We start from the raw sequence: 12,300 nt of genomic DNA on the forward strand, positions 1-12,300 counted from the left end.
TAAGACTTACCTGAGGTATGTATAGCCAGTGACAGAGACCGACATGCAGCTGCAGATAAACTGCCATTCTCCATGTGCGCTGACCTGAAAAGTTTCTCAAGAAGCGGCCAAAATACTCCAAGAAGAATAAGAATTGTGTCATCTTCAACCTGATCAGTTGACAGAGGAGTTGCCAGATGACCAAATAAAGCTCCCATCCTGAAAGTCAACACTAATGTCTATGTATGTATAATCATGAATTAGATCAAATACAATTAAATAGAATTTTGTGCAAAATGACAGGTATTAGGACTTTGAATAATATATATGCCACCCGAAGAGAGGATAAATTAAGAACCAAATATGATTTATTAGAAAGATAGCACTTTTGTGACAGGGGTGATGCTCAATAAAGGTATATATGAATCTATCATCTAATTCTAACTGTAAATAACAAACTAATTGAGTAAATATTGAGCATCCCATGAACTAAGGCCTCAAAATATAGCACCGATTTCTGTATCAAACTGTTGAAATAATGATAAGAGAGTGCATACGTATATCCTGAACTCATAAGCACCGCATGAAAATTTAATGCAAGGTTCTTTGACAAACGAAGTGCTTAATTCCCTTTTTACTTCCTTTCAAGTTGGCATTGGTCGTCCTATACCACTCAAGACACCTATTTCAAAAGTTCAAACGAACCTACTTTTTGTTGATCAATTATGTGCCTCCATTGCACTTTGCATAAATTCTAACCATCTAGCCAATCTCATGCAATTAATTCTATAGGTGCTGCCTCTGACTTCTATCAGACATACTTAGTCTATCCTTTCCAGTAACCAACTCATCCATCCAAGCATTCTAAGTTAGCTATAGCAAACTTTGAATGACCTTGTTGCCCAGAAGTCTGGCCCACAAAGCTGGCTGGTCTCATAGCCATGCTATACAATTTTTATTTAACTTAAGGTATATGAAGATCACAAAACATAGTAGAGGCAATTCTTTATTTTAACAATCCTGCTCTGTTTCTACATGCAATGTCCTCATCAGTGTCACCTTCTTGTTGAACTGTAGATACAAGATAACAGAAGTACTCCCTTCCTAGGTACTCTTGTCACAAAAGTGTTACGAAAATTACATTCTACATCTGGCTTGGAATCCAATGCTATCCTAGATTCATCAATTAAAACAATGTGACAAGTGCATAACATACAGTAATTGAGGATATACATGTTATAGATTAATATAAACCAACCTGTAAAGAGCCCTGACAGCAAGGTTCAACGTTTGTGTATAAGCAGCAGGACTTTGCCTTAGAGATTGCTCTCTATCTTCAACCATCTGGAAATGAAGAAAATTGAACATGTCATGGCGCCTTAAAGAGGCAGATATAAAGCTAAAACCAAATGACATCCAAGATTTTGCTAACAGAATGCTTGCTTATAATCTGGGAAGCACCGATATGGGAAGACATGTCCCGTATTCATACCCGATTTGTATCGAATACGAGTACCGTTGGATATGCTCTAGACACGTATCTGGAGTATCCAAATTAAAAAAAATAATTTTATTACTGGATACGACCATATACGCTCAAGATTTGGCGGGATACATTTTTAAGTTTATTGGTTGTATATTGGGCCAGTTAAATGGTTAAACCCATTAATTGTTTAACCTATCAAGACAATATAAGTGAATGAGAGAAGAAAAAATTGGGCATGAGTAATTTTTAAACCCACCGTGACCTAGTTTCCTTCCTCCCTTGACACCAACACTTACTTCCTCCCTCAACGTCTAATGACGCCTTCTTCCTTTCTTGACAAAGCTTACTTCCTCCATTGCTGCCGGCGGCTTCTTAGAAAGTATCAATCCTTCCTCCACTTCTCCCTCCTCTTCTCCCATGGCTTCCACCCCCTCGATATTTGTTCTTTATCCTCTCCGCCATCGGCATCAATCCCACGCCGGCAGGCTTCTAGAAGCATTTTTCTTTTATGTTTTCTTTCACTGAGTTCATAGATTCATATGCTTTGGATTTTTTTTTCTCTGTTTTCTTTTCTCTAGTTATGCCCAAAGACTACATAAATATTGTCCTTTCTGTTTTTTTTTTTTTTGTTCATAGTATGTTATTGTTAGATAGTAGAGATATGTGACAATTAACTAAAATAAAAAATGTTTTAAAGTCATATTACTTATATAAACAAAAATGCTTTTGTAAATCTGTAGCAATGTCTATGCTAGTCTCATTTTGTCTTCATTGTAGTCATTTTGGTCATTTGGTGTCATAGTGCATGAACTTATTTAGTGTATGCATTATCTAACGGTGTAAGTAGGTTTTTTCTATGAACTTTTAGAGAATGATATACATCTTTTTATGTATACTTTATTTGTATAAATTGAAAATGTGTTTTTTTATTAACTTATTTATTGCCTTATCGATATTCTATTTTTTAACAGTATGTCGTATCTCCATATTTGTAACCGTATCTGTACTTCTTAGCTTATAATAATGACAACAAACCAGGAAAGAGAAAGGAAGATAAGACTATCATAATTAATACTTTTAAAACTATAAAAGCACCATCAGAGTTTCCAGAACAGAAATTCATAAATTAGAAACACCGTGCTGACTCTGAGTGTTGCTTCATTTTAAGTAAACTGTCAAATATCCTCGTTCGTTGCTTTGTATGATTAAACATTTAAACTGCTTCTTAGTCTTATCAGTCTTTTTGGAAATCTATGTTACTTTCAATTCATTCCAAGTTCTATTTGGATATACAAAATGCTCCACTATGTACATCAACATTCATGGATTCATGGATTCGCAGATTCATGGAGTACATAACATGACCTTACACCCTGTTAGATAATGGTAAATTGGTAATTGAACAACTATATTATCTGTGAGAGTCTCAATGATTTCAAGTAAATTAACCACAATTAAGATTCCTAAATTCTTGGATATGGTGAACCTTCTTTAAAGCTTCAGTTTCTGTCCAGTTTCAAAAAAATTGCCTTAAGCCAAAAACTATCCAATTATTCATTCAAAGGATAAAATACAGAGATCTCCAGTTCTTCACTATCACTATCACTTTTATCATAAGCCTCATGATAAATTTCCAACATGTTAGTCGAAGTGCGCTAACAAGGTTTGAAGTTTAGATCCATGACCTCCAAACAAACTAGCCTGAAACTACATTAAATATTAACCAACCAAAAAAACTTGAGCTTTTAGATAATGACTAACAATGTATGTCATGTCTTTAACACCGTTTATGATTCAAAAATTTATAGAGATCCACTTATTGATATGCCAAATTCTAAAAAAAATCTATGTTCACACTAGTGCCAAATTCAAAAATTTATAGAGATCCACTTGCATTATTGTTCGTAATGACTGTATCCTCCAGTTTCCTACTTATCTTATGCTGTGGTGAACCCTGCTATTTGATGGATGAGTTTTCCCAGCTCATATGCTGACACACCTGCTGCTATAAATCCAATCTAACTTGTGATTTTTTTTCTTATCGACTATAAACTTGAGAGCAAACACAATGGTCGAATCATTCTGTTACCAATGGAGACCTTTGCATTTGACTAAGCCCCAGTTGCTGACCTTCCAAAAAAAGCCAAGCTGGTTTCTGAGCTTATTGTACTTGCATATGAAAAATAACTTGATTAAAGCATGCATTTACATTTTCCTCTCCTAATTTTAACTTGTGATAAATAGCCAAGGTTAAGGTTGATGATGCTGAAAAAGGTAGAACAATTAGTTCTTCCAAAACTAAGTTATTAGAAGACAATAATGTATTAGATGACCAATAAATTAGCCATATACGGTCACTATATCTTTGGAACTTAAGACTTTATCTTTCAAGAATTTTGACTGAAAGAAGATAGCACTTTGAAATTGGAAACGAGCGATAAATGTTTTCAACCAAAATAAACAAAACAAAAATAAATAATATAAATGTATGTGTCTAAATATGTGCATAATGCTCCTTCATGCAATGATGTGAAGAGATGTTGAGATTTCCATTAAAAGTAAATTTTACTTTAAACTTCCGCCATATTGCTACTGGCAGTCACAGGGTTTTATAAATTGACTTGGTAAATATTACATGACACTGCAAAAAAAAAAGCATGATGCCTCCATTCAAGACATTAGCTAATCTAGGCAATGATATGAATATTGGTATTGCATATAAGAAGCCATGAATTGAGAAGGGGGAACATACAAGCTTTTCAATAGCTCCGTAACTAGAAGAAAGCAGCCTTGCCAGTGAACTCTTCTTTAGCTCTTTGTCAGGAATTGAAGTAAGAGTGAGAGTTATAGCACTAATAATCTCTTCTTCTTCTGCTAATGGTATGTCCCTTTTCTCCAAGTCCTAGAAAACAGAACTATTGTTGAACTTATAAAGTCATACTTCTAAAGAACTGCTTGTCAAAACATCAGAATATATCATCAGATCTTACAAGAATAATCATCGCCAGAATTCTACGTGCATGGCATGCTGCCTTTTATTAGCAGAATTATTGAAGCAGCACTGCATACATATGAAAATTAGCAGCTGCTTTGGCTTAGTAGCTTATCATGGTCATGCCCATAAAAGTTAGGAAATTTTGAATTTACATTCTTTCAGGTAAAAAACATATAGATAATTATTCCACAATATGCAGTTGTAAATCCAGTTCACCCCACTTTTTACAAATCTGTGTGAATTATCTGCCCTCCCATTGTTACTTTCTCTACATCCTTCAAGTTCTAATGGTTTATCTTAGTACCTATTTGACCAATTAGTGGATATATTCTAACCAGAAAAAAAAAATTCTTTACCCGTTCAGGCACTGTTTGGTTTGGATTGTTGGCAGTGGACAGCCACCTTCTTCTCCATCTTAGTCGAGAGAGGAGATGAGCTATGGGTTGGGACATTTTGATCCCAACCTGTGGTCGAGAAAATTGGGTTGAGCTGGGAGCTCAGCGCTGAATTGGGTTTAGTTGGGCCAAGGCCCAACTTGTGCAAGCACAATAAGTGGGTTATTATAGCCTAGCCACATATCAGCCTAACTATCTATCTGGGCTTCAATTCTGTTAGAATAAAATTATTTTTAATTTTAGAAATTCCATTTGTTAAATTAAGATATAAATTGTGTCAATTTTTTCTACCAATTATGATTATTGATTCGAGTTATTTCGCATGGAACACAGGTGAGTAGATTCACCTAGTTTTACTCCACATCATATTTTACAAAAATATATGTATACTACTCGTCATGAATTACTATTTTCTCCACTGTGTATTGAAAGATGGCTGCGGTTGGTGGGCAATCACCCCACAGCATAGTGTCAAAGGCGGAAGACCGATGCCAAGATCATATAACATTTTTAATATAAAAAATAAAAAATTAATAATATATGTGTTATATATTATATACTAATATACCATATATAATAATTCTTAATAGTGCAATTCACAACTATAAAAACAAAAGATCATAATTCACAAATACGTATACATATTTCATTAAAAGCTTAATAATAAATCACAACACATAGCCATCTAAATGAAAAATTGCAATGTGGCCTTTTCTAAATCATATACATATTCTAAATCAGAGACTTCAAATAGAATTTGGGAGCTCCATCCTGTGGCATATAAGGGAGCACATGGCCTCTATTTACAACCTAGTGATAGAGCAAGTGGCCAATATGGAGCATGTGGCTTTCGTCCCACTCCCATCATCTAAACCAGACAAAAAGAAAAGAAAATAAAGATCGGTGGTTCCCAATGTGAGAGAGAGAAAAAGAAGAAAAAGAGGAGCAGCATGTCTGAGGCAATCTGTGGCTTCAACAAATACCGATCATTTATCACCTTCAACCCCTTCTCAAACCACTCATCCGCCGTTGTCCACACTCCACAGCGTCTGCCATCATTCATAGTTGCCACGACGTCTGTTGTCGTTCATAGTTGCTCGAGAGAAGAGGATCGGGAGAGCCAAATAGTAAGAGAGACCTTCGCTATTGCTATCGCTGGCCAAGCCGTAGAGGAAGAGAAAGAGAGGTTTAGGGTTTCACTTTTCACGGGATAGGCCGACAGAGGATTGAAAGAGAAGATAGTTATTTTTTTTTATATATATATAGAACTTACTCATACTCGCTTCCAACTCGACCCGCTTCCAATGTCTTAAGATTTGGTGGGCAAACTGCCAGCCCACCAAATTGGCCCACCTAGGCGACTCGCAAAGGTGGGTAGACGCCTTTAGCTGACGCCAATCGAGAAAGTGGGGTGGCTACCAAAAATGCCATTCAAAACATTGATTCTTCATGCAATGGCTTTCTTTGTGCTATATTATTCTTCCTAGCATTTTATACTTTGTGCTATGTTATATCATGTTTATCTAGTGAAATCTAAATTATAAATATGTATTACTTTGATAACAGCCCCAAGCTAGATTGAAAATTATTTGGAGGTGGCTCGAGTCTACCTTAAAGTTTAGAGAACAAATTTATTCTGATCGCTACTAGAGAGGTTGGGAAACGGTCTCGGTCTATCTTCCTATAGTGATTCTAATCTCTCAATAGTTAGATAAAAAAACAAGATGTGTTTATCATTTAGTGACATCTCCTGATAATTCTAACCAGATTAGCGACAAAGAAAAGACCTAAGGATTATCTCAAGGGTGACTTCTAATTAATGAGGATCCAAGAGCACAAACCCAAGGAAGAGAAATATGATATTTATTGAAATTGAGAGGTTTTACATTATGAAACATGATATCATTTTATTATACGCATTGTTATTGCTCTTGTCTTACTATTCATATTATGAGCATGCTTGGTTTTACCCAAGTATTACAAATTGTTGAATTTGGATTTTTAAATCATGTTTTATGGATTATAGTTTTCGCTTATTTATATAGAGTGAGTTCATCTATTGAGCTAAAATTGTTAGCTTATCAAACTCTCAAAATTCCATATAATGATTGGTGGGACAAAAGAATGCAATGTGCTAGGATTCTTTTAGCTCCACTTAGGACCCTTTTGCTTTGTCGCATAAGTTGTATTTTGAATGGGCATTGTTTGCCTACTTGCCTAGTACCAACGATGGCTGTGCCATAGGCACGGACCGTGCCGACCACCGGCCGACATGTGCCGTAAGAGAATGAGAGACGGTAAGGAATACTCACCTTTGCCATTGTAGTCGCCGTCGACGTTGCTCGTCGATCGCCGCCCGCTTCGTGCCCTAGCCCCCGAGAGAAAAGATGGATTGAGACAGAGGGAGAGAGAGAGAGAGAGAGAGATTAGGAGAGGGTTTAAAGTTTAAGTTGCGGGTTTGGATCCGGATCTCTCTCTCTCTCTCTCTCTCTCTCTCTCTCTCTCTCTCTCGGGCTAGGGCACGAAGCGGCGGCGGGCGGCGATCAGCGAGCGGCGGCGATGGCGACGAGGTCGATGGTGAGCGGCGATGCGTTAGGAGGGGTGTCATACGGCACCCTCGTGCCACGTGCCGGTACGCCGCCGGCACGGCAAGTGTCGACCGGCACGCCCCATGCCGGTCGGCACGGCCATCCTTGCCTAATACTAAACCTCTTTATTACCTTGAGAACTTTTATTAATTGACTTGGAGTTATTAATTTATATTGTGGATTTTGGGAATTTAATGTCAAAGCTTCGTGTATCTCAAATTTTCAAGTTCTACTAAGGTATTATAATCTATCGTGATTTCATTTTTTGGGCCATGGCAAAATTGGTACCAAAGCTAAGTTTAAGTCACCTCACAGAGTCAAGTTTTAATTGCACGTGCTCAAGTTTGCACGAGTCATTCTTACCTTAGGTAGTAGTTTTATACTTACTTTTATTTCCAAATTTGAAGAACAATACATGTTGACAAGTTGTTGCATAAAGGATGGCTCCCGGTAAGAGTAGGAGACAAGAGTCGGCTCTAGGCCATGTGCAAACTCCTACACATACTTCAATTCCTACTTCCGAGCCAATGATTACTTCTGCCCATACTATTAACTCAGTTCTTATCTAGACTTTGGTCCAGGCTATTAGTGGGCAAACATCACAGCCCCAAGCTACATTTGATGCTATGCCTCTTAGTTTGGATAGAGGCTCAGTGTTCAAAAAGTTCCTCAAGGCTTCCTAACAGCCTTCAAGGGATCGACTAATCTAATCAAGTTAGAAGTATGGCTGCTTAGGATTGAGAAGATCCTTGAGGTTTGGATTGCTCAAATGATCTGAAGGTTCCTAGTAATAGACTCTTTATTATCTTGAGAACTTTTATTAGTTGACTTAGTGACTTAGTGTTATTAACTTATATTGAGTTTTTTACATTAAATTGTGGAAATTTAAATGTTAAGACTTCGTCTATCTCAAGTTTTATTAGGTACATAGCTAGTCATGATTCTGATTTTGAGTTGTGACATATATATTCTAGAAAGAAGCATATGTAAGTCTCACTCATCAACTTTATTTGATAGATGAAGAAAGTAAAACTCCCAATGCATAGAGTACCATGTTCCTTGAGATTGAAATTCAAGGAAGGGCTCAAAGTTCATTCTTACTATCGCATAGATGGTATACTTGGTTATGTAAGAGGCATCAGATCAACAAATTGATTTACAAATGCAACCGTAAATATGTCAAAATCACAAATAGTGCTTAATTTTTACAATTTAGGAATATATCTTGTAAGTTTTCAGTTTATGTATTATGTTATTTTTAGGAAGTCCTATAATTGTTTATAAAAGGTCAGCTAGGGAGCGGGAGCCATAATTCATTTTCAAAGTCAAAAGTTTGGAATGTCAGCTTTAGGTCGATGAGAAGTTGTAATGATGATAATTATTCTAGGGTTGTATTATGTAAGATGAGAACCCAGCTGGATCTAGGGAACCTTTGGTTTCAAAATGTTTGTAACTTGCAATGACAAATAGGGTCGATGGGCTTATTGGAGGCTTGGAGCATTATCCTGTATGGCGGGTTTTACTCATTGCCTCGTATTCTCTTGTTCTTGCTTAAATTGTTTCTTCATTTGATGAACAGATGAACTACCACCCATAAACAGAATCATAGTGCTAATTTTTCTGAACTAGAAGACAAAGATTACCTCTCCAATCCAAATAAGGATTTCCAGATTTTGAGGCTCATGGATCACTGCAGAAGCATCTTCGCAAAGTTTGTGTAATGCTGACGAGCAAGCATTTGATGATATGGACTCTGTAATCCCTGACGCACAAAATAGACTGAATGGAATGATTAGTAAAGAAATAACACAGCCATAACAAAAAGAATCCAACCACGGGATGCTGCAACACTTACAGTAGTGGTCTTATGTTACTTGGAAAAGATGATATCCACTTTGAATAAGAACCAACAACCTCGCCAACAGATTTGTAAACCTTAAAAGAAAATTAGAAGTGATAATCAAATGATGTTACCCATCTGTATCTCTATAGGAGCATTAATACTATGAACATTTATATAATGGGAAATCTGAGGTCAAACTGAATAAGCAAAACTCTGAGAGCAGTCAAATCTTACAAAGGCCAAAAAACCCTTGCACTTATCAGGTGTACTATTCGTTAGAACTGTCACCAAATGCATAACCACTGAAAAATCGAAGGAGCTTCCATCTTGTAGAACTGTCTCTGCAACCTGAGACATGAGGAGCCAATCTATAAGTTCTAGGGAGGATATGAATGATTTCCAGGTGACTTGATAACAGCTACCACCAAGAATAAATTAGAAGTTGCCGACAGGATATAGCAGTTAATAGAACTTCTGAAATCTTTTACCACCAATCGGGACTTTGGTTTTCCCATTAGTCGCACTAGTCGTTTTATTATTATTTTGAAGGATATTGGTTGTCTAACTTTGATCCTCTTTATTATTTTGAGAGTTTTTATTAATTGATTTGGTGTTATTAATTTATATTGAGTTCTTGGATCTACTGTCAAATTGAATATATGCTCTATCAACTAAACTATCCCCAGCCCAACTTTTGCAGAGCCTAGCTTGGCCCAAATTTCATTAGAGCTCATTAGTAAATAAATATATGTATATATTCATGTTAAAATTAATAAATATATTTCAGCATACAAGTGTTACAAGATTAATATATGTTGAAGTTTAGAAAATTATATTAGCAGGCTGTTAATCTATATGAGCAGAAGAATACCACAATTGTCCCTAGTAAACCATCAAAATAAATATACTTCCTTGATAAAGTTGGATATTGAAATGCTGAAAGGACCAAATAATAGTGATGTAGGACGATGATTGGAGAAGAATAAAGTAGCAAACCTGAGGAATCCACCTACAAGGTGTTAGAAGTCATCAATAAGAAACAAACCCATTGAATCCACCAAGGGGGTGTTGGAATCCACTTGGCTCAGCCTAAACACAAGTTGAGTTTGGGTGAGTCATTGGGTTTGGGCTAGGAGAGGGCTCAACCGATGGCATGTGTGTGGGTTGTGACTAACATCCCAACCCTATATAGTTTGGGTTTGGGCCGAACCATTTGTTTAGTGTTGTGAGCTGTAGGTCTTGGGCTTGAATTTGGCCCAAAGTTAATTAGATGTTAACTTTAGAAGATTTGTATATTGCTAAATTAAAATATAAATATATTTATGAATAAAGGTGAAGATCTTTACTTGGATTAGACATTTGAGTTATTCCACTTGGAGCACGGATGAGTGGATTAACTCACATATTAATCGTCTTATTCATTGTATTATATTTGTGAAATATGCTACTTCGTGCATTATAATTGTCTGTGTAATGTTAATACTTCGTGCCATATTGTACTATGTGCAATATTATAGTTCACAAAATGTTAATCTTTGTGCACTACAATTTTTTATGCAAATAACAAATATATTAATTATGAGTAGCTAATGGAACGTTGGTTATGAGTAGTTAGCATAGATGGCCGTGTTGACTGGCACTTGCCGTGCCAGTAGTGGCATGACACTTTGCATGGTAGTTTAGAAAATAGCCTTCTATTAATCTTATTTATTATTTGCTGCCTTATCCATTGCTTTATTCGTCGTCTTTGTGGCCACCAAACCAAATATGCCAATGGCACACTCTTGTGCCGAGCCATGCCCGGTCATTATATCATGTGGAGTCATTTTAAATTTTTTTTTCTATTTTCGTCAATCATCAAATCAACTAATTAATTAATCATTTAGAAAGCTTAGATAAAATTGATGATTGTGAGACTAGAGATGATGATGATGATGGCCATGATGATAAAAATGAGACATGCATCCCTATTGCACAATCTCCTTAGAGAAGTATTGTTTTTACGTAGAATTTGAGTATGTAGGTTGCAAGAACTAGAAAAAAAATGATCAGGGGTTGAGAGAGGAGGGTGCACGTGCTCTGCACGTGCAGCCCCTCCCCTCTCCCTCTCCGGCACGCGACAAAGCCAACGGAAGATCTCGCCGAATCCAATTCAGATTCGGGATCTTTAATCTATAAATTAAAAACCCTAATCCTCTCTCTCTCTACTTAACCACCTCAGTCTCTTCTCTCTCTTCTTCCTCCCCTCTTTCGCCTTCTTCTTCCTCACCGACGGAGTCATGCCGTGTAATCGGCTTACTGGAGCGCTGCCGGAGCCAACAGAGACCACCACGTGACTCCTTGGTAAGCCCTCTCCCACCCCTCAAAATTAATTTCAGCTTAATAAGGTAAAACGAAAATACCTAAATTTGGGGTTCTCGGTTTCATCGGCAAATCAGGCCGTCCGGCGGCTTTGGGTCGCAACCGCATCGTCACCGGAAGCTTCGTGCTCTAAGCCCGGTGTCGGTGATATCTTCTAGGGAGCCCTCGTGGCTCCAATCGGCGTCGGCCGTCGGTGGTGGGTTCTCCTCCACCTCGTGAGGATGACGAGAAAAAGAGAGAGAGAGAGAGAGAGAGAGAGAGAGAGAGAGAGAGAGAGAGAGAGAGAGAGAGTCAATCGTGACCCGCCGCCGGCAGAGTCACCGGCGGCCACTCTCTCTCGATTCTTCCCTTCCTCGCGTCGGATGCGAGAAGGGAGAAAAAGGGGTTAGTTGGGCTTAGGTTTAACCCGAGCCAACCCCTTTTTCTTTTGAATTCGGGTTCGGGTTCGGGTTTGGATTTCAGATCCACACACCTGACCCGAACCAATTAAATTGGATGGGCTGCGAGTAAACCGCAGCCCAATCCATTTTCTTGGCTGGGCCTTGGCCCAGCCCGATTAGTTTCATTTTTTTTTGAATGGGCCGGATCAGAAGTAGCCCAGCCCAATCCAATGGGTAATTAAACCCAATTTAGTTCTTTTTAGTTTTTTAAAA

General features: G+C 37.4%; 1 protein-coding gene across 3 annotated transcripts in view; it reads right to left on the reverse strand.

Annotated features, from left to right (window-relative positions):
- LOC140796280 (uncharacterized) overlaps positions 1–12,300 on the reverse strand; it is a 41,804-nt gene that overhangs the window by 12,987 nt on the left and 16,517 nt on the right. For all 3 annotated transcript variants that reach the window (XM_073149240.1, XM_073149239.1, XM_073149238.1), the window contains 6 exons: positions 9,521–9,634; positions 9,299–9,378; positions 9,087–9,222; positions 4,218–4,367; positions 1,238–1,323; positions 11–198 (listed from right to left, as the gene is read on the reverse strand). In XM_073149240.1, coding sequence (XP_073005341.1) covers positions 11–198; positions 1,238–1,323; positions 4,218–4,367; positions 9,087–9,222; positions 9,299–9,378; positions 9,521–9,634 — 754 coding nt within the window. The remainder of the gene's footprint in view (positions 1–10; positions 199–1,237; positions 1,324–4,217; positions 4,368–9,086; positions 9,223–9,298; positions 9,379–9,520; positions 9,635–12,300) is intronic.

Source organism: Typha latifolia, chromosome 10, assembly GCF_019914945.1.
Source record: "Typha latifolia isolate L0001 chromosome 10, TyphaL0001v2, whole genome shotgun sequence".
NCBI classification, from domain to species: Eukaryota; Viridiplantae; Streptophyta; class Magnoliopsida; order Poales; family Typhaceae; genus Typha; species Typha latifolia.